This window comes from Lissotriton helveticus, chromosome 3_2 (genome assembly GCF_964261635.1).
Source record: "Lissotriton helveticus chromosome 3_2, aLisHel1.1, whole genome shotgun sequence".
NCBI lineage: Eukaryota > Metazoa > Chordata > Amphibia > Caudata > Salamandridae > Lissotriton > Lissotriton helveticus.
In genome coordinates this window covers 88451577-88473549 of record NC_136062.1, presented here as the reverse complement: position 1 = coordinate 88473549, position 21973 = coordinate 88451577, and the positions used below count along the sequence as shown (strand labels likewise).

The 21973-nt window shown below is 46.6% G+C and overlaps 1 protein-coding gene across 4 annotated transcripts in view; it reads left to right on the top strand.

Annotated features, from left to right (window-relative positions):
* The window catches only part of ATOSA (atos homolog A), a 481732-nt gene that overhangs the window by 127296 nt on the left and 332463 nt on the right, over positions 1 to 21973 (top strand). For all 4 annotated transcript variants that reach the window (XM_078684847.1, XM_078684850.1, XM_078684848.1 and 1 more), the window contains one exon: positions 7588 to 7772. In XM_078684847.1, the coding sequence (XP_078540973.1) occupies positions 7588 to 7772 (185 nt within the window). The remainder of the gene's footprint in view (positions 1 to 7587; positions 7773 to 21973) is intronic.

The window sequence follows — 21973 nt, the reverse complement described above, 5'->3', positions numbered from 1 at the left end:
TGCTGACTGAGAATGCCTCTTTTGATGAGAGCAAACATGCTACCTGGCTTGTTCACTTCTGACTCTTTGTAGCACACTGGAAATATACAGATCAAGCTTCATTAAAGCAACCTTACATGTGGTACTTTCCTTTCTTAATGGATGGATCTGACTAATTTGATTCATCAATCTATTTTTAGATTTCAGAAGGTCTGCCGTTATGGATCTTTCTTTGAAGGCTTCTTTGAGGTAGAAAATAAAATAGAAAACCCCAAACTGCCCGAGTTGATTGCCTTTTTCTTCAGAAACAAGCTTTCAAAAGTTTAGTTAGTGACTATTCTTTGCTGCCGGCTTGGTGTTTATATGACATTGCACAAACTTACTTAAAACAAGCATTGGCGGTGGCCTCTGAAGGGTAGTCTGGGACTTTTGCTCTAACAAGCTTTAAATCGGAATGTGCCCTTACTGACAACAATTGCAATGCTGTATTGCTGTTGCTAGCCCTGATGTAGGAATTTTGTTTGAATAACTTATTTAGTAAGTATATTTCAAAAGTTTGTATCAAGTGTCTGTTGGAGTTTAAAACACAGTACATATGCTTCCATCTAGCATTTGGGATCATAAAGAAAGTAAAACCTGCTTGTCTCGAAGACCGTTTTTAGGTCGAGCCTAGCGCAGCGCGCATGCCCTGCTCTAGGAAAATGACCTCTTGGAATCACTCAGGACTTTTCACACGCTCATTCGTGTGTTTTAAAATGAAAAATAAAAAATTCTGTTGGGCTTTGCGTGCATCTTTCTAAAAAGACAGCACGCAATTGGGCAAAGGCAGGTGCGTGTCCCACCTTTCCCAGGAAATGTAGTCTTGTTGAATTGACAGCGGCTCGATAGCAGAGTCATCAGATGTCTACTCGGAAGGGATGATCTGGCACGGTGGCCAGTCTCGTGGAATCGACAGTCTGATGACTCCGCTATCGAGCCGCTGTCAGTTCCACGAGACTAGCTACCATGCCAGCTCATCCCTCCTGAGTAGACATCTGCAACTAATCGGGATAACATGTGTGCACTCCCTTAATCACTGAGCTGCTGTGTTTGGTAATATCATTACCGTACCTCACATCGAGCCCTCTTCAACTCTCCTGGGCTCCACCTTGAATTCCCCTCGGCAATTTAGACTGCTGAATATTTAGGCATATTATCCATGTCCTGATGGTGATCTGCGCTATGTCATGCTGGATCGAAACGCCATCGACAATCTGAAAAGACCTTATATACCAAAAACCTTGTGTGTATTGGAATTGTAAAGGTGTTGAATGAGATTTGTTCAATCAATCAATCAATCAGAGTACTTGTAAAGCGCGCTACTTACCCGTGAGGGTCTCAAGGCGCTGAGGGGAGGGAGTGCCGCTACTGCTCGAAGAGCCAGGTCTTGAGGAGTCTTCTAAAGGCGAGTAGGTCTTGGGTCTACCGTAGGTGGGTAGGGAGGGTGTTCCAGGTCTTGGCGGTGAGGTAGGAGAAGGATCTGCCACCGGAGGTTGTTAGTTGGATGTGGGGAACAGCGGCGAGGGCGAGGCTGGCGGAGCGGAGCTGACGGGTGGGGGTGTAAAAGCGGAGTCTGCTGTTCAGGTAGGCTGGTCCGGCATTGTGGAGTGCTTTGTGTGCATGGGTGAAGAGCTTGAAGGTGATCCTCTTGTCGACAAGGAGCCAGTGTAGGTCTCTCAGATGGGGGGTGATGTGGCTGCGGCGGGGGACGTGGATGATCAGTCGGGCGGAGGTGTTTTGGATGCGTTGTCGTCGTCGTAGGTGTTTGGCTGGGATTCCTGCGTAGACTGCGTTGCTGTAGTCCAGTCTGCTGCTGACGAGGGCCTGTGTCACCGTTCTTCTTGTTTCGGTTGGGATTCACTTGGAGATCCTGCGGAGCATGCAGAGGGTGTTGTAGCAGGAGGAGGAGATGGCGTTGACCTGTTTAGACATGGAGAGGGTGGAGTCGAGGATGAATCCTAGGTTGGTGCATGGTCGGTGGGTGTTGGGGCTGTTCCCAGTGTGGTCGGCCACCAGGAGTCGTCCCAGGCTGAGGGGGTGGGTCCAAGGATGAGTACCTCCGTCTTGTCCGAGTTCAGCTTCAGACGGCTGTTCCTCATCCAGTCGGCGACGGCCTTCATTCCCTCGTGGAGGTTGGTTTTGGCGGTGTGTGGGTCCTTGGTGAGGGAGAGGATGAGCTGGGTGTCGTCAGCATAGGAGATGATATTGAGGTCGTGTTGGCGGGCCACTTGTGCGAGGTGGGCCATGTAGACGTTGAACAGCGTCGGGCTAAGGGATGAGCCCTGGGGGACGCCGCAGATGATGTCGGTGGCCTCGGATCGGAAGGGCGGGAGGCAGACGCTTTGGGTTCTGCCGGAGAGGAAGGACGTGGTCCAGTCAAGGGCCTTCTCTTGGATTCCGGCTTCTAGGAGGTGTGTCTTTGGAGTGCGATGGCAGACCGTGTCGAAGGCGGCTGACAGGTCCAGGAGGATGAGGGCTGATGTTTCGCCGGTGTCTAGTTGGCGTCTGATGTCGTCTGTGGCGGCGATGAGGGCTATGTCGGTGCTGTGGTTTTGTCTGAACCCGAACTGGGACGGGTCCAAGATGTTGTTGTCTTCCAGGTGGCGGGCCAGTTGCATGTTGACGATTTTCTTGATGACTTTCGCCGGGAACGGGAGCAGGGAGATGGGCCTGAAGTTCTTGAGGTCCTTGGGGTCCGCCTTGGGCTTCTTGAGGAGGGCGTTGATTTCGGCGTGTTTCCAGCTTTCTGGGAATGTCGCTGTTTCGAAGGAGATGTTGATGACCTTCCGTAGTTGGGGTGCGATGGCAGCGTCTGCTTTGTTGAATATGTGGTGTGGGCACGGGTCTGACTGAGATCCTGAGTAGATTGAGTTCATGACCTTGCGTGTCTCGTCGTCGTTGACGTTGGACCAGGAGGTCGGGCGGTTGGCTCTGGTGGTGTTCACAGGGGAGTTGGGGTCTGGCGTAGTCGGGGCGGTCATGGTGTTGAAGCTGTCATGGATGTCAGCGACCTTGCGTTGGAAGAAGATGGCCAGTGAGTTGCACAGTTCTTGTGAGGGCGGTATGTCGTTGCCGTTGGCGCTGGGGTTAGAGAGTTCCTTTACGATGCTGAAAAGCTCTTTGTGTCGTGTGCGTTGTTATCCAGGCGGTCTTTGAAGGAGGATCTCTTGGCTAATCTGATGAGGTGGTGATGTCTGTGGGTGGCGTCCTTGTGGGCTGCGTGGTTGTCCGGAGTGCGTTCGTGGAGCCATATATTCTCCAGTTGCCGGCATGTGCATTTGGAGGTCTGCAGCTCGTCGGTGAATCAGGTGGCTCTCTTGCTGGCGTGTTTGTTGGAGGGTTTCTTGAGTGGGGCAAAGGTGTTGGCGCAGTCGTCGATCCACTGTCTGAGGTTACGGGCTGTGGTGTCTGGGTTGGTGGGGTCAGTGGGTGGGTTTTTGGCGAGGGTGGTGATCAGCTGGTCTTCGGTGACTTTGCCCCAGCAGCGGCGAGGTAGCTGTAGGGTGCGGTGGTGCGTGGTTGGTTTATTGAAGGTGAAATGGATGCAGCGGTGGTCGGTCCAGTGGAGTTCGGTGGTGTGGTCAAATGTGACGTGGGTGCATATGGAGAAGTCTGGGTCCAGCGTGTGGCCAGCGGCGTAGGTGGATGCAGTGACGAGTTGTCTGAGGCTGGCGAGGTTGTCGATCAGGGTGGCGGAGTTGGCGTCTTTGTTGTTCTCGAGGTGGAAATTCAGGTCCTCGGGGAGGATGTAGTCTGTGGAGGCGAGTGCGTGGGTGCTGATGAGGTCGGCGATGGAGTCGCTGAATTGAGCTCGGGGTTCGGGGGGTCTGTAGATGAGTGTTCCTCGCAGGATGGTGTTGGGGTCGATGTGGATCCGGAAGTGCAGGTGTTTGGCGGTGTTGAGGGTGTCGTCTGCGTGGGTGCACTTGTGGACGATGGCTATTCCTCCTCCGATTCCGTTGGCGCGATCCCTGCGAGTGATCTTGTAGCCGTCCGGGATGGCTATGGCGATGTAGGGCGCCGAGGAGTCGTTCCACCAGGTCTCGGTCAGGAAGGCCACGTCTGGGGCGGAGGTGTCGAGCAGATCCCAGAGCTCGACGGCGTGTTTGCGTGCGGAGCGGGTGTTGATGAGTATACAGCGGAGGTGGTTGGGTCCAGTCCTTGGAGGTTTGGTGGCTCTGTCGCAGGTGAAGCTGCAGGTATGGCGAGAGAAAGGTCCGTGAGTCTGTTTTGGGGCGGCTTGGAAGCAGGTGTGGTTTCGGCCGGCGTTGAATGTGTAGAGGGTGCTGGCGTCGTAGCAGAGTCTGGTGTTGTAGCGTTCGCGGGGTCCAGGGCTTCTAGCGCTGGGCGCGGTCCAAGTGTGGACAGGCGCAGATGGGCTTGCCTTTGGCGTGCCAGCGGTGCGTCCGCTGCGCGCCCCCTGCGCGGCCTCCATAAGAGGGGGATAGGGAGGGAGGAGCAGCTGGGAGGCGGGAGCAGGGTGGCCAATGGGGAGCAAGGGGGTGGGGCCGCAGGGACGCAGCGGTGGAAAGGAGCGGGAAACGGCGGGAAAACAGGCAGGCGGCAGGGAGCAGGTACGAGGCAGCTGGCGGCCGTGTGGTGGCGTGGGGAGCGACCTGTCTTTGACACTGTTATTCATCAAGTACAACAAACCGTAAAGCTTTTGCCTAAAAGCACTTTGTTCATCCTTTTCCCCTGCTTGTAATGTTTTCCACGTGTTAAGTAGGGCACAGGCTTGTGTCCCACTTTCTGTATTGTTGAAAAAAACCTTACCTATATTGTTAAAAAGTAAATATTAGACCTCTGTCCTGCTGGACATGTCGATTTAATATAGCAACGACTGAGTCTATATTCATTGTTCTTATATTCTCCCTTCTCCAGGGGTCACTGTTTAAAATAATTTACTCTCAAGGTCGCTGGACAACTTCTTTGGCTTCCCTTGTTTCATTAAAATCAGTATCATTAATGTCAAGTGTCAAACAGTAAAACCAAGGGGGATGATGGACGGAGTGTTGAACATTGCAAGCACTCACCCCCAGTCAACTGATCTGGGTTTAATCCATCATTTTTTAGCTCACTCTGCCACCCCAGTTCAGACATGACCATATGCAAATCAGTTTGACCCTGTGCCTCATGGGAACAGCCCAGCCCGAACTGCCAAGCCATGTCTTCCCTGGACCGGAAACAAGTATCCTGGGACCGGTTTCTGGCTAATCAGCCGTCCTCAGCCAGGTTAGCTTGAATCCAGTGGCAAAGTAAGCAAGGGATTCACGTCTGGGCATACCTGCCAACTTAGGGTGAACAAAGCAAAACCAAAGGGGATGATGGACGGAGTGTTGAACTTTGCAAGCACTCACCCCCAGTCAACTGATCTGAGTTGAATCGATCATCATTCTTTAGCTCACTCTGTCACAGTGTAATTGTTCCCGGTTTTTGGTACCAAACGTTTTTTAGCCATTTCCTTCACCAGTTATGTTGCCAAAACGTTCAGGCTCTGAAACAATTGCTCTTCAGGAGTCTTCAACTTATGGTTTGGAACAATACAGTATACTCTATAGGTTTCTACAGCAAATAAAGTACACTCCTGAAAATAAAAATGCAGTGTATTGATGAGCTGTATGTTTCTGAATACCTAAAGCACACCTATAGCTGTGAGGATTCAAAAACTTGTGCATTTAATTACTTAAGTGAGGGACTAATTGACCGTTTGTGCAGACTTCTGTAATATATGGGCTGACTACAGAGTCAATTTGTCACTTGTGAGAAGCATTTATATGCATTTAAACACTTTTTACCAGATATAACTAAGTTTCATAATTTATTGTATTTAACATACACGTCACAAAGCAGTCCAGAGAGCATGGCAGGAGTTCTAGTACCCAGTAGTAGATCAGAAACCTATTACTGAACAGATCAGACTTTATTCTAAATTCCTTCTCATGAAACAACATAATAAGCAAACTTAAGCTAAAATTGCACAACACTCCCATCTATTCAAAAACAGCAGCATCTGAAAATACAAGCACACAACACCCATATAACACAGGACACTTACAGTCCAGATATCCAACTAAGTATAGTAGTAAGTTTAAACTATACGTTTTGCCACCCATCTTCTCAAAACAATCCATACTCCAGTTATCACAACCTGCCACAATTACATAATACTACCAGTTCATTCTAACCACTTTAGTTAGACCCAGCTATTTTGAGTCACCTTCATGCACACAGACAGGCTTCATTATAAGAGCTAGTATGATATTCTTTTCTTTTAGCATTAATTCAAGGTGATTTGGCATATATATTCATAACGATAGGATAATTATATAACTACTACATTGTCCACTGTTTGTAAAAGTAAAGAGTGATAACTCCATGTAGACGTACTAAATGAATTGAAGACTATACTGTACTGGCTAATGCCATTCTAAAGCTTTGCAGAAATGTGAACTTTTGAGAACGTACTTTTAGGTGACTCACAGTTTAAATAGGTTGTTACCAGCACTATCAGTAAAAGAACTTTAAAGAGCGGTTTTGAGGCAGGGTGTTAATAAGGACACACCTGACTTTGTAACCATAGGTCCTTGATCACAGAAATAGTACAAACCTTTGATGATCACATTAAAATCATACAAAAGAACCCTACAGTTGTTCGAAAAGATATTCATTTTATCTAACTTTTGACCAGCCACATAATGGTGTTCTCATCAAAATCAGATGTGGCACAGTGAATATTAAGTTGCATACCAAAGGCCTGGTTACAATGTCGGTCGGAAAGCCTCTGACAGACACTCGGATTCTCCTAGACTGTGTTTGAACCCATCCGCCGGACTCGGTCGGAAACATTTCTGACAGACCGATTGCGATGCTCGCCGTCGGAAGGGTAACAGTTCGGTCATTCCGAATTGGTTCTGATCGGCATTCGGAGAATCCGTGTCGGTCAGAGCCGATTCATACAGCTCAATGGACTGCGTTTCTGACTGACCGATTACGATGTCGGATTCCGACAGCCTTTCCGACTCCGTCTGTCCGACACGAAAAGACTGTCGCAAATGGACTTTGGGAGCCCCAAGCAGGCTCCCCTTCATCCTGAGTCTTCCGGTTTGGGGGTGAGGGGGTACCCAAGGGTCCCCCCTGTAAAACCATGCATAGTGTGGCAGGCATCATGGGGTGCCCGTAACAGGGTGAAAGGCAGACACCCATTTTCCCCATTGGAGCCTGTGTTGTCGGTCGGAACACAGGCTATCATTGAAGTCAATGGGAGTCCTACCGAACCAAATCTAACAAGGAATCGGGCAGTTTAGTTTCCGACCAACATCGTAATGAGGCCCTAAATTCGATGCCCCGACTGAAACTTTGAGGAACAACAATTTATGCTTTCGGAGCCCAAAAACTAGATGGCTGAATATGTACAACAGAGAGAAGCTGCATTCCAATAGTTACGGATAAGTAATATTTTCTTTCTAAATTTAATACATATTTAGTAACCGGTACACATCATTTTACTTAGCCTCAGGATAAAATGCTTTAGTATAACTATTAACTTGTAATACTTTCATTCCTTTACAGACACTTCAGATGAATTCTTTGAATATGATGCAGAGGAGTTCCTGGTCTTATTGGCCTTGTTGATTACAGAAGGACGAACACCAGAATATTCTGCAAAAGGGCGGACAGAAGGGTTTCATTGTCCTCCAGCGAAATCTAGTGATCCAGTGTACATCAAACATGAATGCAGCGAAAAATTTACACAGGTACAAATTCAATTGTTCATACTGTTCAGTGTATTGGCAGTAGGTGTATCCCTTTTACAATACAGGAGAGCATTGATTTTTTTGGACTAAATTGCTGGAACTGCATTTGGAGCAGTCACCTTTTAACATCTGTATTGCTTCACAAACAAAATAAAATACTTTGACAAAGTAATGTAGGAAAATTTGCTCTAAGCACAATACTGGGAATGCTTTTTTTCCACATCTGCCATTTTATTTTTTAAATATTAACCCTTATCTGGGAATAGATTAACCTGTAATACAAATTGCATCACATAGTTCAATTCCATATTGTGGTTAATTTAATTAATATGTAAGGCCCTTCTACTTAAATGTTCTTTTCTCACATTCAGAATTACCCCCATGAGTTCTCAAATTTTGTTCTGAACCCGATTTTGAATAAACATAGGTTTCACTCATACTTCAGGAGTACGCATTTGCCTTAAATTCCTGCTCACAAGTTCTTTTCATATTTTATGACTTTCCATAAACACAAGATGAACAATTACACTGGACTAAGACTCCAATCAACAGCAAATTTTTCACAGTCTTTTACCCGCCAGTATCATAGGCTCCATGGGTTTTAAGTCTATCACAACCCTGTGTCTTAGATGTGCTAAGCTCAACATATTATTTTCAGTTTGCTGGTTCCAGGTACGACTGCTGCTCTACCTGACATTACACTGACCCAGTAGCATTACTGGTATGGGCATGACAGCATCCTGCAGCCTTCAAACTACAAATCCCATGATTTCTAGCATGATGTCATCACACACTCAAACATTTACCCCAGTTCGATGATTTCCCTGTAAATGCAGCCCTACATGAACGCCGGTGTTCACAATACACTGGGTAGGGGGTGAGCTAGGTTTGGCAAGCAGCACCCACCCCTCTACAAAAAAAGTACATTTTTTGCTCACCTTACCATGAGCACCTTGTGACATCTTACAAGGGGGATAAAGGCATTACCATCTTATTTTGACGTGGGTCATATCGCTTCCAAAATGGCAGCGCTTTCGATACTGGTGATATAACTATCACTATTTGTTGTTCCTGTCTGTTTGCATGCTGTTTACTTTATACATTTGTCCTTCAGCATGTTTTGGTTTTATATAAGACCTTGGTCTTGTGCACTTATGACTGCAACCATTTAGTAAAAAACTTTGTTGGTGACTAAGTAGCTCAGTAAGGGGCTCTCTAATGAAAACGTTTATAGTCTTTGCTCTCTGGTGTTAAAAACCACTTCCAATCGGACAGCTTGAAACTCAAGAATATCCCCATTTCCTGACATAAGTGTGGGAGACACTGCACAGTTTGTTACTTACTGCTACATTTGAGCATATTGGAGATTGGCTCATGTTTGTACCTTCACAAAAATATATTTATAGAATAATCGGTGTATGACTACAGATAAGGTGCCCGCCCTCCCCCCCCCCCCCCCCTATCTTGACTGAGGCCAGTGAGTATCCATAAATAGGGCAAGTACTAAAGGAGCAAGGTCTGAATGTATTTCCACACTTGCATGTTTAGACACCATTTCAATCTTTTAGTTTGATCTTTGACACAGACAAACACTCACCTTTATTTTTCTGATTTGCAGTGTGCATTGGGGTTGAGTATGCTCTGAGAATTGATGTTTTGGGAACAGGTCCTCAAAAAGAGTAAGCAGAATTTGCTGATAGCTAGATGCAACCCTCTTTATATTTAAAAAAATCAATATTTACCTTTATCTTCATTTGGTTATTTTGCTATAGTTACCTGAAGGGACCTATGTTGGACTACAAGAGAAATGTTTAAGAATCTTATGCCTCATTCACATGAATGAGATGTATGCATTAGATTGGCAGGAAGTTCCTTAGCCCGGAAGAAGACCATTGACCTATATAGGTTTAGATACCAGTCGAAACATATTGGCACGCTTATGTGTTTAGGTGAATCATCGCATTTCACCATGTATGCACTTACACCAAGGTTTTAATCATATCAAAATACCCATGAATAAAAAGGAAAGCTTTTAGCTATTTTTATGCACGTTTCACCTGGACCCCTGCTATTGTCCGGAAATAAAACACCTTAAGAACTCACTTTAAGGTTGAGTCCGACAGAGTGGACCTGTCCTACTCTAGTGTTGGGAGGTTGTCGAGGATAAAGCGTGCCACTTTATGGTGTGGGTGGGGCGGCCTTTTTGATTTTTTTGTTTGAATCCTTCAGGTGACTTTCTCGTTGTGAAGTGTAATTTATGCGATTCGTAACTCAAGTACTTTACGTGATCTATGCAGTTTGGTAATTTTCCTCTGTCTCTTGATCAGGTTTAGAATGAAAGTTGTGAAGCTTGAGCAGTCGCAAAAGTACACCATAAAATAAACAAGCATTGGCAAAGCCAATAGGTCTACTCTGGGAGAGCAATTGGGTTTAGCAATGTCTTTTAGCCATGTTGTACAGCAGAGCGGCTGCTGTGCAGCACGGCTGAAAGTTAGAAAAAAAGAATGCTATGATGCGACTAGCACCGGTCTTGTAATCATGCTTTTTGTTTTCTGGCGTGAGTGGCGGGGCAATCAGCAGAACGCAGGAGGGGACTAATCAATCAGCACAACACAAAAGGGACATGTGGGATGAGGCAAACAGCACAATGAGACCGAGTAATGGGGCAAGCAACGTAACGCAGGAGGGTGTGGGGCAAGCAAAGCAGCGCAGGGGGGGACCAACGTGGAAGAAGACACAGATGGGGGCAAGCAACACAATGAGGGAAGGGACAAGTACCGCAACCTGATGGGGGTCGAGGCAAGCCACGTAGTGTGGTGATACACTGAAAGCATCTCCCACAGTGCAGCCAGAAAATGTGTCCGCGCAATGACCTCTCGACCTATAACTAACAGTCCTCATCCAGTAAGGATTCAGCATTGAAATACAGTTGCGTACACATTTTTCAAATGAGGATTTTCAACGGGAGGTGATGTTTATGGTCCCACAGAGTCCTATAAACCCAATAATATTATAAAAATTGAGTTACTGGTTGACTATGGTGTGAGCCCTGCCCAAGCAGCAACCACAGTCCTTGTCAGGTACCTTGATACTGAGCAGTCCGGCTTCAATTCGAGGCAATGTGTAAAGTATTTGAGCAACACTTCAAACAGTAAAACACCACACAAAAGATACCACCCCAGGTTAAAAATAGAGCAGAGATTAGTAAATAAAACAAGAACAAAACTACTAAAATCTTATCAGTAGAAACTGAGTTGTGAATTTTTTAAGAATAAACTGTAAAATAGCACCTAAAAGCTTAAAGTGCCAACCATGGCTATCTGGTCGCGCTGGACTGGGTCAAAGTCAAATGTTCACACCAACTACGATGGAACGCAGGTCGGATACAGTCCCAGGTTAGTTCTGCTGAAGGTTTCCTTCTCTTGTTTTGTGTCAAGTGTCCTGTTCGCATTGGAGAGGGTTGCGAGGAGAGTGTCACGACGGTTGTCGGCGTGGCGAGCAGACCGCGTGCCGCGGATCAGCAGGCTGCTGCTTCACGTTGGCGGTCCCGCGCGAGTGGTTCATGATGCGGTGCAAAGAGACAGGCTGGCAGCGACTCCTGCTGATTTCCAGTTCAAGCAAAAGGGTCTCCGTGTGAACGGGCCTGTTTGCAGTCTTAAAGAGCCCAAAATCTTGATTTGAGTGCACTGAGCCACACCATGGGTCCACAACATGAGGGCCAAAGTTCGGTGTTCAGGACCTTGCTACAACTGGGTCCAGGAGCTGTTTAGGGACCCTTTTATGTCCTTGAGACTCTGATAAGGAGGTTAGCAGACTAACCTTTGGAGTCACTATTGGGTCTTGGGTTCAAGAAGTTGCAGGTCCACTTCTTCCTCCCAAGGCAAGAAGACACCAGACAACAGGTCAGCAGAGCAGCAGTTCCTTTTAGAGCAGCAGCCCAGCAGAGTGGCAGTCCTTGTAGCAGCCCAGCAGTTCTTCCTGTCAGAGTATCCACAGGACTGGAAGTGTTAGGGTTTGAAGTTAAGTATTTCTACACAGTTGTGCCTTTGAAGTGGGGGAGAAGTTTCTAGAGGCTGACCTTTTAAGTGCACACAAGCCCTGCCTTCCTGGTCCTGGCTCCAGACCACAGGGAGTATGCAGCCATTTGCGTGAAGGCACAATACAGCAGTTTTAAGTGTAAGTAGAGCTGTGCCCAGCTCCTCCCTCCCACCCTGCCAGTGATGCCCATCCCATCACATCACATGTAAGCTCCTTATTGCGTGTGGCTGTCAAGGAGGAATACACAAAGCCCAGCTGTCCGCTACACCCAGTCATGTGACCCAGAGACATGCTGCAAGTACAGAAGTGGCATTTTCAGAATTGCAGTTTAAAATCCGACTTCTCCATGTTAAGGATTTTTAAATTGCGATTCCAGAGACACCAAACATGACCTAGTCCTCTCGTCCCATTTGGAGATTATACTTCAAAGGTAATAAGGCAGCACCAATGTTATCCTATAAGAGAGCTATGTTTCTGTAGTATTGAAAAACAAATGTAAGAGTTTTTCCACTACCAGGACACATACAACTTAAAAGTACATGTCCTACTTGTAGGTGTAGGAAGCTGGCTATTTATGTAATGTACTAAATGTAGGGGCACACCATACAAATAGTCCAGGTAACCCTTTTTGGTTTACAGGGACTTACTTTAATAATTCCAAGTGCTCTTCCAGTGATAATGTGGGCAAGCAGCTTCGCCTTCTCAGAGGGGAGTGCTGAGCATTTTTGTACACACAGAGTCAATAAATGAGACACACACTGAAAGAAATCTGAGACCAATTTAGAAAAATAAACATTTCTGTATAATTTTAGATACCATGATCATCAGGATCAGGTAAGTACTTTGGGATATAGAAGTTTTTGCAGAAATATAAAATGCAGTCAATTAAGGGTTTTGAGGTATGAGCCTTGAACTAAGTAATGTTATCCTATGGGAGAATCATTTACTGCATAGAAATATTTGCAAATGGTTTACAGGGTCCTTTTCCTGGACTTCAGGGCCTTAGGGGCAAAGGTCCAAGAAATCATCGGCAGTTCAGTTTAACCTGCCCTGGGGTATCCTGGTACAGAGGTGCTGGTCGCGTTGGTAGCCCTAAATGCTACCCGCTAAAGTCAATGGAGAAGTACCTGCAAAAAGGAAGGCTGCAAGTGGGAACTGGTGGACCAGTCCGGCAGATCCCAAACCGGGGGGAGGGGCTTGGCTCTTGAGAGTCTGTGGAGCACCGAGACGCAGTCTGATTACGTGGACCCGGCCTGGGGGGCTCGTGCAGAGGTGTTTTGTCTAGTGGGACGCTTGAGTCAGAGGCTCTCACTTGGTTACGATGACCTGGCGGGGGAGAAAAAACAATACTGCAAGGCCACTCTTAGTGATGATCATTGAGATCCTGATGCCCGTGTCGGCTGGTCTGTGTTGGTGGTGTGGTGGCAGGAGACACAACACGCGTTGGTGCTTGCAAGGGCTCCGGAAGCCCGGGTATGCGGCTGACTTCCTGGACTCTCGATCACCTCCTCCTGGCGATTTGCTCCCTCACAGTAGCCAGGCAGGGTTTGGCCCCAATTTCTGTGCTGGTCCACAGTTCTTGCGATGTTGACTCCTCTTTGTCCTTCTTCCATGTAGACAAATCATAGTTCCAGGTGTCAGGGGGCCACCTAAATACTAGATTTAGGAGTTTTAAAGGGGGGGAGGTAGTAGCCAATAAGCTACCTACCTCTGGGGTGACTGCACCCCCTAATTGACCACTTCCTGTGGAGAGTGGGCATAAACCTCACCCAGACTTCCTAGTTTCACCCAAAACTGGATGGTGAAACTTTGAGTGTCCACCTCAGATGGCCCACCTTAGAGGTGTGCCTAGCCTGGTCCTCGGATGCTTGATTCCGTTCTGGGAAGGACATGGCTTTTGTAGTTCGGACTGGACTGTTCCCATGGGGCAACAGGGTCAGAGCTGATTTGCATATCGCCATTGTCTAACCCAGGGTGGTGTGGAGTGCAAAAAAACGATGGATTTGGGCCCAGATCTTTTGACTGGGGGAGTGTGTGACATTGATCCACATTCAGTCCATCACTTGTTGTTTTTGCAATTGCCGCCCTAAGTGCGCTGGGGATGCCCAGACGTGGGTCCCAGGCACTCCACACCACTGGAATCAAGCTAGCCGGGCTGAAGAGAGGTGTTACCTCGAAACCGGTCCGGTCCTCGGATGCTTGATTCCGTTCTGGGAAGGACATGGCTTTTGTAGTTCGGACTGGACTGTTCCCATGGGGCAACAGGGTCAGAGCTGATTTGCATATCGCCATTGTCTAACCCAGGGTGGTGTGGAGTGCAAAAAAACGATGGATTTGGGCCCAGATCTTTTGACTGGGGGAGTGTGTGACATTGATCCACATTCAGTCCATCACTTGTTGTTTTTGCAATTGCCGCCCTAAGTGCGCTGGGGATGCCCAGACGTGGGTCCCAGGCACTCCACACCACTGGAATCAAGCTAGCCGGGCTGAAGAGAGGTGTTACCTCGAAACCGGTCCGGTCCTCGGATGCTTGATTCCGTTCTGGGAAGGACATAGCTTTTGTAGTTCGGACTGGACTGTTCCCATGGGGCAACAGGGTCAGAGCTGATTTGCATATCGCCATTGTCTAACCCAGGGTGGTGTGGAGTGCAAAAAAACGATGGATTTGGGCCCAGATCTTTTGACTGGGGGAGTGTGTGACATTGATCCACATTCAGTCCATCACTTGTTGTTTTTGCAATTGCCGCCCTAAGTGCGCTGGGGATGCCCAGACGTGGGTCCCAGGCACTCCACACCACTGGAATCAAGCTAGCCGGGCTGAAGAGAGGTGTTACCTCGAAACCGGTCCGGTCCTCGGATGCTTGATTCCGTTCTGGGAAGGACATGGCTTTTGTAGTTCGGACTGGACTGTTCCCATGGGGCAACAGGGTCAGAGCTGATTTGCATATCGCCATTGTCTAACCCAGGGTGGTGTGGAGTGCAAAAAAACGATGGATTTGGGCCCAGATCTTTTGACTGGGGGAGTGTGTGACATTGATCCACATTCAGTCCATCACTTGTTGTTTTTGCAATAGCCTGGTAGTACAACACACCTAGTGACTAGTTCATTTTCTCACCGGCTTTGGTGCCAAATGGGCCCCAGGTCAGGGGGTAGCGTTCTGTAGGTCTGGAGGAAGCAGGGGTCGCATATCAAAGATGGAGAGGTTTTGAAGCCTGTGGCCTTGATATATTCCAATTTACTAGTCATCCTGCTGGAGGAGGTGTGATCACCTTCATCCAGAGCAGGCATTGTTCCTGACCTCAGAGAGTAGGCTCTCCCGGGCAGGGGTTCAGAAACTTGTCTGTGGTGACTGGCTGGTAGATACCAGTCAGCCAGCACACTAGAGACTGGTAAGTGTGGATGGGTGATGCCATAATAAATCCAATACCGGAATCATTGTGGATTTATTAAAGCGAGGTGTTAGATACCAAACATCATTAGTTTCAGTAAAGCCATTATGTAGCTTGTGCACACACAATGACCAGCGCCCACTACATATACTTAAGGTGAATTGAACTAGACATCACAGGGGCCTATCTACTCATGCAGATATGTACTCACATGTAATATAATGCACCCTGCCTCAGACATGACTTGCATATAAGACATGTAGTGTACTTGAGCATTGCACACAGGGAGTGTGCAATGTCGTGTTTTCAGAAGGACTTGCGCCCTTTCTGGCCTACTGAAATGACAGTCTGCAGGTAGTTTTTATATGGGTCCCTTTGGGTGGCAAAATGCTTTCTTCAGCCGATCGGGACCCTCTTTAGTACCCATGCTTCAGGTACCATAGGTACCATTTGTCAGGGACTTACAAGGGTGCTAAAGCCCTTGCCAATTCAATTGAACATTTCAGTTTAGGGGAAAGAACACTGGCACTGGAACCTTGTTTGCAGGCTTCAGTGCACTGTCGGAGTTGAAAACCAGCCTCTAGCAGTTTAAATGGGGGCAACAAATGGGGGAATCTGCAAAGAGAAGTCCAGCTTCCTACTTCTTGATAAGCACATTGCACTCTGCCCTGTAGATTACTTATATGTAGTAAAAAGGAAGGTTTAGACCTGGCAAAAGCAATATTTTGCAAGGTCTAAATAGTAGTTTAAAACTGCACAAACAGGCTCTGCAATGGCATGCCTGAGATATGTTTAAAGTGTTACATAAGTGGGTGCACAATCGGCGCTGCAGGCCTACTAGCAGCATTTAATTTACAGGCCCAGGGGCAAACGTAGTGTCTCTTTACTAGGAACTTACAAGTAAATTAAATATGCCAATTAGATATAAGGCAATGCTACAATTTATTAACCCCTTGGATGCTAGTTTATTTCCCGTGCTGGGCGTGCAAGGGGTTAAGGAGAGCGCACAAGCACTTTGTGCACTTTATCACTGCTAATCAGTGCTAGAGCCCTAGGGCCAACAAAAACTAATTCAGCAAAAATGGAGGAGTGAAGGTAAAAGGCCCGAGGACGACCCTGCGGAAAGGGCCAGTCCAACAATCATCCTCTTTTAAAATACTGTTGACATAAACCCTATATAAATGTTTCAATACTGAAGAAATCACAAAATATTTAGCAACATAAAAAACAAGACAAATTAAAAATGGGGCAAGCAACACAGTGCGAGGGAAGACGGGACGAGCAACACACTGGTGGGGTGGGGGGGGGGATAGGGCAAGCCCTTCAACCTGCTAGGGGACAGCGACACAGAGCAAACGACGATAACTGTGTAAGCAAGGGCATTGGCAGGGGTGAGGCAGCCTGCAAACACATGCACTCTTTTGGCGTGCTGCAACTAAAATACAAATGCAGCTCCGAAATCACGAGCAATGGAAGGACACTGGGCAAGAAAGAGGTATAAGAGCCATGCTCCAGGGCAGGGACAAACACATGAAGAGGAGGTAAAGCTGGCATGCACTCCCCAAAGAGAAGCAAGGAAATGAGTGACTGAAAAGCCAACCATTGGTAAGCAATAGGGGAGCTCTAAACTCCTTGTAAGTAAACAACATATGTTGTGAGTGGCAAGCATGAGCTGTTGCAGACTAGACCTAATGAGTACTGTTTAGGCAATCAAAGGATTGGCACTGTACATATAGTCTTTCATCATCGCCTTAGAGTTATGGATAGATCATATTTAATATATATCTCCATAGGAGGCCCCCTCAGATGCTCCAGCATGCCTTTCTCCTAAACAATTTGTCCACCAGCTGGCTCATTTTCAGTTTAAATTTTCTGTTTCGCAGGCACTGTTCACCTGAGGATATCAGCATCACTATAATCTTCACCATTGGCTGTCAAGGAAAGGCCCTACCTGCAGCCTATTCAAATTGAAGATATTGTTCACTATTTTAAGAATTAACTTTATGCTAAGGCAGTTTGCAATAGCTTCAGTGTCAACGGCACGATCAAAGTTGCAGATATCAAAGTAAACCACTGAAAAGAGAAACCAGGCTCCAGGTGGGCCAGATCGTCCTCAGGATTTTCAGTGGTAGGCTTGCTGTTTTATAAAGAACTTTGAAGGTCACTTAAGGAATTGCCAGCTGAGTGAAGGTTATTGTGGGCCAGACACCATGAACCCAAAACCTAATTCTACTTCAAGGAGAAGACTAAGATCAATGACTAAGACGCTTACGTCCTGCGGTGTAAATGTCTGCTGATGCAGACCAGGCAGAAAATAAACTCTGCCAGTATACCACAGTACAAGCTCTAAATCTCACTGTTTCACTATTCTCCCAACAGAGTGGATATATGCAGAGTTTGAATAGCGCTACTTCAAACATACCACTATTACAATCCTCTTGTTCAAGAAAGTCTGCTGTTCCAGACAAAGAGCACAATTAATAATGGCACAGCAATATATTTCCATTACCTCCTGGTAACAAAAACGAAGACCCAGTGCAGACCCACTCTAACCTGAAAACACTAATCAAATGTATAAGCAAAACAAAATCAGCAAGTTAGCCCTTTCCTGTTTTTATTCCCATCTGAAAAAAAGTGACTTGATGTGCTCCATAGGACTTCGAGTTCCCATGAAACTGTAATTTCATACTATTTATTGTCCACATTCAACACAAGTAGCATGCTTTACCTTTCTCACCGTTCTACCGGGTTCTATTCTAACTCTCGAACTTCAACAGATGTATATATGTACATATATGTGCTATTTGTATTGCAAAAACCTAGCCACAAAAGGAGCAGAGTGCTTTATAGGTTCAAAGGCAAGCATGAATTCAGCGATTGATAAGAGTGGTATCTGGTCATTGGATTAATAATTTATTGTGATATAGTGTTCTTTAGAGAGACATGTCTTCAACTCTTTCCTAAATTAGAGCAGCAGTAGGGTGGCCCTTGTGAATATAAGGATGTTCCAGATTCTGGTCTCCTAGAAGGAAAATGCCTTTTACTTTGTTTTTTCCTTTTTTAGGTCTCGCCTACGCACATGCGCTACATTGGAAAGAGACCTGTAGCCATCGATTTGCCTTTTTCAGGCTAAAACGTGCACACTTTCAATTGCCTTCAATGGCAACGCGTGCACGTTTGGCGATTCCCTTGTGGGAGCGAGCGGCGCCATGTTTTCAATCCAAAAAACATAGAAAAACCTCTCCTAGGAAATTATATAGCAATAGGTAATGTATCCATCAATTTCTATACAACATCATTGTCCCACACAGAAAAATTTATAAGCAAAACATATAAATGTATTTTTTCAATTCCATCGGAAAGCACAAATTCATAAACACTTATACATATGTATATACAATGCACTTAATCAAATAAACATAGCATATAACCCCCACTCAAGCTCACACATTCAAACATCCTCTCAACCAATCACAACGTCATACATTACAAAACAAGAAGCATTATCAAAATCGCAACACCTAAACAGAAGAACTTAGGACAGAAGATACAAACAAAAAACAAGGCGCCGACGCGCGTTTCGGAAAGGACCGTTTATCCAAGGTTCCTTCGTCAGGGGGCAAGGAATACCAAAATATAACAGCAGATAATTCACAATTCAGGGTAACTTGAGTATTTTCAACAATAAATTCCTTTAGAACAAATGGTTTCAGGGGCTATTTTCTGTTGACGATGAGAATAAATATACAATGTAATGTCTGTGGGGACAATGAAGGAAAACATTAGACCGTTAATTTTCAAGGTCATAACGCTACTGGAGAGAAACCACCACCAGGTATCAGTCAAGCTACTTAGACCGACCAGTGCAAGGAATTTGAGAAATAGACAAAGGGATGGGTGCATGTATATAGAGTAAAACATGCCAAAAGAGGTAGAAAAGAGAGATATTGATTCTAAAGAGAGTACCTTAAACCCCAATAGACACCAAAATAGGAACACTAAAGTAAAAAACAAAATCCTACACCCAGATCTGACCAAAATATAAATCAACAGGCCTACCCAAGTTCTAAAGGTAGACCACATCCATTCGAAGGTAGCCAATCATTACTTGAAGTCCCGGGTACATATCTAATGCAAACTATGAAGAATTCGAAAAAGAAAACAAACTCACAGGGGAAAAGAAATTATACCCTAACGTCCAGAGCTTCAGTCAAACGATCTTTAACATAGATTAAACTCACCTTTCCAAAAGTGGGAGATGGAAAAGATCCTGTGCAAGAACGGGGGTAGCAGGTCAGGAAATAGAGGATCAGCCGAAATAAAGAGCTAAAACAAGAACATAAAGCATAAATACATGTAAATGCGCTAGAGATGACTGGGATTGGGGTACTCCTACTAAACACATACATAGAGAACAAGACACCGAAGGGTCTAACGGGTTTAAGAAAGAATACCTACCCAGATATAGCCCGAAAGGCTCTACCGGAGATCCATGGTCTGGCGAAGAAAACGGGCACACATCACACGCTTCACCCACTAATAGATAATGCCCTCGGCAGCGGGACGCACAATGGTTAGTAGCCTGCAAGGGAACGGAGACCGAGGGTCAACCGGTACCCAACCATAAAGACATAATATTACGCAACCTCCCCCTGGACGATACCACCCACACTACAACAAGCACGGCCGGCACACTAACCTGGTCACAGAACGCAGGGAACGTCTCTCACAACTTCTGCAGATGTAAGGTAGCGCAGGCTGGATTTACGCCCCTCTAGTAAATATTGCAAACACATGGTGCCCCTGGCTCGCTCCCGCTTTGGTTGCACTGGGCCGCACTCCCCTCATCCTCCCACTGTTAGAGCGATGCGCCCAGCGCTTGTTTATTAGCTTTTCATCCGTTTGAAGTCTAAACATTTTTTTTGTGAGGTGTTCAACTTATGCTAATAGATGCATTACGTGGCAAAAGCGGCTAATTTGTAATGACGTGGAAGACACTGCGGACTCAAAATTACATACCTTCAGTGTCCGTGGTCCTGGGTAAACACTTTGTTCAGAAAAAAGCCTTGATGATAAATGACGTGGCCGCAGTATGTTGAAACAAAATTACACACTTTCAGTGCGTTTTGAAGTCTAAGACACGGCGGAAGCAAAATTACATACTTTCACTGTCGGTGCTCCTAGGTAAACATTTTGTTTAGAAAAAATTATTGATGATAAATGACGCGACCGCAAGATGTTGAAGCATAATAACATAATTTCAGTGTCACTGGTCATAGGTAAGCACTTTTTCACTTTTTGGCATAGCCAATAGGTCTCGTCTTTGGGACCTTATAAGTGTTTAGCCGTGCAACAGTTGATGTTGTTGCAACAAGGATATTGTGCTGGATAACTAAACACTTGTAAGGGCCCAAAGGCGAGACCTAATGGCTATGCCAATGCTTGTTACACTTCTTAATTTCCAGTCTGATGGTGGCCTGGCTGCGTGTGTGCTGAGAGCCTCCAGAGATGGTGGCCCAGTGGTGGGCTGTAGGTATCTGGGTACTCGCGCTGCCCCTATTTCCTGTTGAGCAAAAAAACGATGGATTTAGGCCCAGATCTCTCTACTGGTGTGAATGTATGACATTGTTCTGCATTCTGTCCATCAACTGTTGTTTTTGCATTTGTCACCCCAAGTGGGACGGGTATGCTCAGACGTGAGTCCCATGCTCTCCTTGCCACTGGAATCAATCTATCCAGGCTGATGAGGGCTCAAAGCCTGAAACCGGTCCTTGGATGCTTGTTTCCAGACCAGGGAGAACCTGGCTTAGCAGTTCGGGCTGGACTGTTCCCATGGGGCACAGGGTCAAGACTGATTTGCATATGCTGGGTTCAAACTGGAATGGCATGGTGAGCAAAAAAATGATGGATTTAGACCCAGATCTCTGTACCGGGGTGAATGTATGACATTGTTCTGCATTCTGTCCATAACTGTTGTTTTTGCCCTATTTCCTGTTTGCCATCTTTTTTAACTCTGCACTCTGTCCTTATTGTATTTATTTAGATTTTGCTTGTATTCTGTTTCAGTTTTCATTCCTTGTATTTCCTTTGCTTGTTCCTTGGTTTTTTCCCTGCCCGATCTGATCTCTAGTTTCCCGCCGCTGCAGCCCCGCCCCCCGCTCGCCCATTCGTCTAGGTCCTGCCTCCCAGCTGCTCCTCCCTCCCACCCCCCCTGCTTAATGACAGCTGTTGCGCGACAAAGGCACGCCTAAAGCAAGCCCGTCTGCGCCCGGACCGTGCCCAGCGCCAGACCCACTGGCCCCCGCAAATGCCTCGACACCCGACACCAGCACCCTCCACGCTCACAACACCGGCCGACTACACACCGGCTTCCGGGCCACCCCGAAGCGGGCCCAAGGACCCTTCTCCTGCCGGAACTGCTGCAACACCAGCCTCCAAACGACCACCACCACGTCCACTGGAGCAGGATGAAACAACCTCTGATGCATTCTTCTCAACACCCGCTCCGTCCGCACACACGCCATTGAAATCTGGTACCTACTCAACTCCTCCTCCCCAGACGCCGCCTTCCTGAAGAAGACCTGGATGAACCCCTCCTCCTCACCCGACGTAGCTATAGCCATCCTTGATAGCTACAAGATCACCCGCTGGGACCGCACTTACGGAACAGGAGGAGGAATCACCAACGTCCACAGAAACACCCTCAGGATCTCGACCAGCACAGACGACACCCTCCGCGTCGCATAACACCTGCACTTCCAGATCCGTACTCG